General features: G+C 29.4%; 1 protein-coding gene across 3 annotated transcripts in view; it reads right to left on the reverse strand.

Annotated features, from left to right (window-relative positions):
• LOC131061318 (plant UBX domain-containing protein 10) overlaps positions 1-1668 on the reverse strand; it is a 50802-nt gene extending 49134 nt beyond the window's left edge. Inside the window, exons 1-2 of one of the 3 annotated variants that reach the window (XM_057994944.2) lie at positions 1419-1668; positions 243-1244 (exon numbers count right to left, since the gene is read on the reverse strand). In XM_057994944.2, coding sequence (XP_057850927.1) covers positions 243-1094 — 852 coding nt within the window. In that variant the 5' untranslated portion in view covers positions 1095-1244; positions 1419-1668. Of the gene's footprint in view, positions 1-242; positions 1330-1418 lie in introns of all 3 variants that reach the window. The other 2 variants (XM_057994946.2, XM_057994945.2) reach the window with 2 other exon arrangements.
• Positions 1669-6000: the final 4332 nt, after the last annotated feature.

Here is a 6000-nt window from a genome sequence, read left to right on the forward strand (position 1 = left end):
AATTAGAAATGCAAACCTGAGGAAGCGAACAACTAATATTGACTCAATGTATCATTAGAATTTGTGGATATTTAGAAAAAAAAAAAAAATTGAACTGCACCTGAGCTATGGTAAAAGAGACCTTAAAACATAATAGAGAGTTACTACTGATATTGATCTGCTAGTAAGATTAATGTTGACCATACGAAAAATGCATTCAAGCGATTCTATTTATCAAAAACTGTATTCAAGAAAAACAATACCTGCTGAAGAAGAGCAATTCGCTGATTGGTTGCCGGCATAACAACCGCACAAAAAGGAAAAGTAGACGCCTTCAAACTGTTGCTCATCTTAAAACCCTCACTGGCCCTCACATTCCCTCCCCATGTAACAAAATTCTGGTTCACAAAATCCACAACCACCTCGGAACACAGGGTATCCTGGCAAAAACCCATCGTATTCGGATGCTCCGGCGAATGCAAGTAAACAAACAGCAACTTGAACTCTTCCCTAGAGGTCTGCAGGGCTTCCATGAAGCCAGCCCTCTGGAAGGCAGGATGAAATTCACCATATTCTCTCTCAAACCCAGCAATAAAAGAAACCGCTTCAGCTGCCCCAGACGACAGCGAAACAAGCGGAGCATTTTGGTTTCCATCGCTCTGACCTTGCCCCGGACCCCATCCAATGACATTAAAAGAATGAGAGAGTACACCTCCTGCTACCCACATGCCAAACCCTACAACACCCGAAAGAAGGCCAAATCCACCTCTCACAACAGAAAACGGCAGAGTTACGAGCTTCCATACAAGTCCAGGTGCCGCAGGGTTAGGCACTATCTGATGGTTCTGCGCATCGGATCCATCTACACCCTCCCAATGGCTCGAAGTAGAATTAAAATTTCCGACCATGTTTGTAGAATCCAAATTTCGAGCCAAATTTGTGGAATCGGAATTCTCAGCCAAAGCTGATGACGAAGCATTCGCCTCTTCTGTCATGGTTGAAACAGCCGATTCCAGGTCCCACCCATGAGCTTCCAGTATCTCGGTACATAAATTCCGATCCTCTAAACCAGTAACGGCTTGAAAGTACGCCAATTTATCATCAGGTTCCACCATTTCTCTTCCGTTTTCTAACCTAGCCCAAATTCAATTACACTTTTTTGAGAGTTGCAAATCTTTAAAAGACTCGTACCCAATAAAAACTTGCCCGAATCTTTTTAAACCCTAGTTTCAAGAATATGAGGCTCCAATTCTTGAAAATCCTGCCTGTATATTAATGCCCAAGTGAGAAATCGATGACTTTCTGATTATTCACTTTTTTTCTTTTTAATCTGATTTGCAGTTTGGAAGCCTACAATTATTAATTCGATAGGATTAAAAGTATTTTAACCGACCCGTCACTAAACAAATGAAATTTAATTTATCATGAAATGCGCTTACCTGAGAAGCAAACACTGTAAATAGAATTCAGTGAAAAAGCCTGTAAATCTGACGTCCCGATAAATTTGTGAAGATTTGAGAGCCTCTGATCATTGATAACTGTACATTACAATATTGTTGGCGTTGACACGAGGGTATGATTTATTGTGCTCGTTTTTTAAATGTTTTCTTCGTCGGAGTCGGAAATCGTCGTTCTGAGAATTAGTCAGATGGGAACCGCACGCAAACCATGGTTGAGTTAAAATGTGAATTTCGGTGTTTACAGTGTCGTGAAATATCTTTGAACTTGTACATTGTTTGGCGTTTGGCTTCTGAATGTGAGAAATAGCGTATTCTTTTTTATTTAATGATATTTGGCTTGTTTGCAAGAAATATATTTTAGCTTTTTTTTTAATTTAGATGTTTTTCATTATTACAATTAGTTTTATTATTACTAAAATAAAAATAATTAAAATAAATGTATAAAAAATTAAAAAAATATTTTATTTATATTTTCAACTTAATTACCACTAGTCTTAATTTAACTATTAATCAATTTTATTTATCCCCATCATACTAATAGTTAACTTCATCAAAATAATATTATAATAATAATATAAAAATATGATAATAATATAATAATAATTAGTCTTAATAGATTTTTTTGCTTTGGTGAAGAGTTTAATAGAAATATTAAAATATTAAAATATAGTTATATCTTAATAATAATATAATATTGTACAACCTAAGTTGGTCCAGTGGTGGAAAACTTGTGCTCTACAATATAATAATAAATTAATATTAATATAATAATATAATTATTTTTTAAATGGAATAATAAACAAATATGATATCTTATAATCTTAAAAAAATAAAATTTAACTTAATTTATTTTTAAAAAACATAGAACAAGTAGCTAGAGTATCTTGTTCGCTAAAACATCTAAGAGAACAACTATAAATAAAATTCATGTAGAGGACGCGAGAGATATCAATTATTATTTTTTAAATAGCATTCATAAATATAAACAAATGACAAGATTTTCTATTTAAGACAATTAAAATAGATATAAGAACCACATTGCATTGATCAATTGATGACACATTTACATGCAAGCAATTGAATGTAATAAAACCTATAACTTAACAATAGAATCTAATAAAATAGTGCTTTCAAATGAATAATTACTCAATCTCAATCCTTTAATCACTATGCTCTATGCTATTTCCTTCTCACTATTCTAATTGTATCGTATAACTATTCTAATTGTATTGTATATTTGATACAATAATTAATCAATCTTAGGTCCTTGCTATATTAATAAAAAATATTTATATCTAGTATAAAAAAAAATCAAATATTTGATTAAACTTTCAATAATATATTTTTATATATTTCTATAATTTTAAATATATTTTCTTTCTTAATTTTTCAATGATTTATATTTTGTAAGATATTAATAACTCTCATATGAGAATTTTGTCTGATATGTGTACCTAGATGATTGTTGCATTGATAGCTCAAGAGGTCAAATGTTATTGCCAATCTTGTTAAGATGTTTTCTTCCTTTAAACTACACACTGAAATTTATGGCAATTAGAAAAATTTATGTCACAAATTTAGATTAAAATTAAATTTTAAATTTTGAGAAAGAACTATAAAGAAAATGCACAAAAGTAAAAGTTACCTTTGCATTCACCCAAAATTTCAAGAGGTCAAATGTTATTGTTGTAAGGACCCGCTTGTCCTAACCCTAGTTAAACCAAACTTAAACTCACTGTTTTTAATTAAAAATTAAATTAACCATTATTGCACATGCAAAAGCAATGATTATCAACATACAAGTAATAGGTAAGTAACTGAACAACCATGCATCTCATAATTAACAAGTGAAAACAAAATAAGCATGTGAAACAATGATATAAGTAAAGTACGCTTGAAGTTTTTAAATGACATGCAAATCCATAATTAGTTACGATTTCGAGTTAAGCGCGTGCATGTATAATGCAAACTGTGTGCATGAAATTATTACGAATTAAATTAAACATGCAAAAACTCCTAATTAAATATAACCATGCATGCATACAAAAAAAGTAAACTAAACTAATCTAAAGAAAGTAAACCATGCATGTTAGTGGGTTAGTATGTTAGTAGCCCTTTTCTCTTCTTTTCTTTGTTAGTTACATTGCATGGCGACTTCTTGTCGCTTTACATCGAGTTACCTTATAGGTCTTTTTTCATAACTTCTACATGCGACCATTCTAGTCTTTACAATGAAATAAAATATACATCTTTAATTATTCCATAAAATTTTATCTGGAATCTCTGACTTTCTGTGTCTCCGGATGTGTCGCCTTCGTTTGACCTGGATAACCTCCTCTCGCAAACTGGATGACAGACATATGACCCAGGCATTTTATCCGCCCAACCAAATGAAGCATAAGCTTCCTGGTGCTCTTGATAAGCTCCTGTCCCTCACAACAGAGTATCCTAGCAAGTCGGTACCAACTGGCAATAAAGGAATCCTATGCAATCATGTAGAACTAACAACCCATCCTGGTTGAACTAACTACATGTGTTATGGCAAGGAGATAAATAAATAAATAAATATGATGGCCATCATTACCCTATTGGGGAGGTGAAGAAAATCACCCTTCCTTGGTTAACCCATAAACAAGCACTCTCATTCCATAATCATCCCTCATAGACAGAAAAATAATTAACCCTCCGTAGATTAATGTCAGAATAATATTATTATATGTTTTCTTTATAATTTTTTATAAATTTTCCCTTTATAATATAATTTCCTTGAATCAAAATTAAATTTTAATATTTTCAATAATTTTAAATTAAGAATCTCTATTTAAGTTAATATAATATTTAAAATCAATTCCTAATATATATTTATTAAATATTTTTATTGCTTTTATTCTTTTCTTAAAAATTCTTAAATCAATCTTGAAGTTAGAATTTACCACTATCAAGACTTTCCAAATATAGTCATAATGTTTTAGTCATTTCTTAAAAACCCAGATCCCAATTTCTCTGAAATTTTCACAGTAGTTATAAATATTTGAAGTGCAAAAACCTAGTAAATTTTCTTAAAACCCAGTTTCTAATTTTTAAGATACATCAAGAAGAAGGTGTTGATAACACAACAGACACATCAAACAAACTAGCATTAAATCCAGACAATATCCAATTACTCTCAGCAACAAAACAATACCAATCAATCAATTTCATAGATAGAAGTCTTGTGGTAAAGAAGAGATTAAAAACCTATCTCTAACAAATTTATTCCCTGTACTTAAATTTTTAATCAGAAATTTTGACAAAAGGGACAATTTTTAAAGGAAAAGATCAAATTAAGACTCAAATAAAATATGTAAAATAAATGAACCTGGCTGTGAGAAAGAAGAATCTTAGGCGTTTCCCAAATTTCAGACAATCTCTTCAATCTACCTTGTCGACTTCATAGCAATCACACGAATCAAGAAACTCAAAAAGAATTGCAATGATCAAATAAGAGATTTATCCCTATATTTATAAATATTAAATTCTCTAAAAATAAAATTTAACTGATTGCATGATTAAGTTCAAAAAATAAAACCAAAATTTTTAATTATAAAATGCATGATTAGAACTCACAAAATAATTCTTAAATTAAATCACAAATTTGTTAGCATGATTTTAAAGATTTAGTTTTAAAGAAAATAATCTACTAATTTAATTATTTAGTTTTCATCATACCTTGCATGTCGTCTATATTTTTAGCACATTATTTTCCATAAATTTAGTATCTTACTATTTACTCATGCATTATATCTTGCATGTCGAAAATATAATTTAAAATCTTGATTATACATATATATTTAAATTATTTTATTAATTAATATTTTAATAAATTCCTTGAATTAATCCCTTTTTTTTAAATTAGTCCTCTAATCATTTACAAGATGTTATCTCTTTAAATAGCTTTTATTTATTTTATAATTTAATTATCAAATAACTTATATTTTTTTTAATTACTCACTTTTAAATAATTATATTATAATTAATTTCTAGCTTGATTGTAATATTAAATACTTTTATATTTAATAATTTATCCTTATTATTATTATTATTACTATTTATTTTAATAATATTATTTTATCATTTTATATTAAACTCCCTAATTTAATTTACTAATTTCTTATCTAATTGGGTACTTTGCACAAGGTTCCAATACTTAGGTTGCTATTGGCAAGCTAGAAAAACTCCTCCTTGGTCATATGTCTGCCTTCAACGATTAACCTGCAACTTACTCCAACTCAACAAAAGGTCGTTAGATCACGATAATAAAATGCATTATTCATATTATCAAGTTTAAAATCTAATTAAAGCATTAATATCATTAATGATCATAATTGAAAATAATAATTCATCATCATTAAATAACGATATTATAAAATAACTGACCATCATTATTGTCATTAAACCACAAAATACCATCTAACATCTTGAAAAAGCAAATCAAATAATTACGTGTAAAATGTCAACAATATAAGTATCTGGCATAGTAAAGTAAATCTAACTAGGGTCTAAGTTGGGTCGTGACAATTGT

This window comes from Cryptomeria japonica, chromosome 11 (assembly GCF_030272615.1).
Source record: "Cryptomeria japonica chromosome 11, Sugi_1.0, whole genome shotgun sequence".
NCBI classification, from domain to species: domain Eukaryota; kingdom Viridiplantae; phylum Streptophyta; class Pinopsida; order Cupressales; family Cupressaceae; genus Cryptomeria; species Cryptomeria japonica.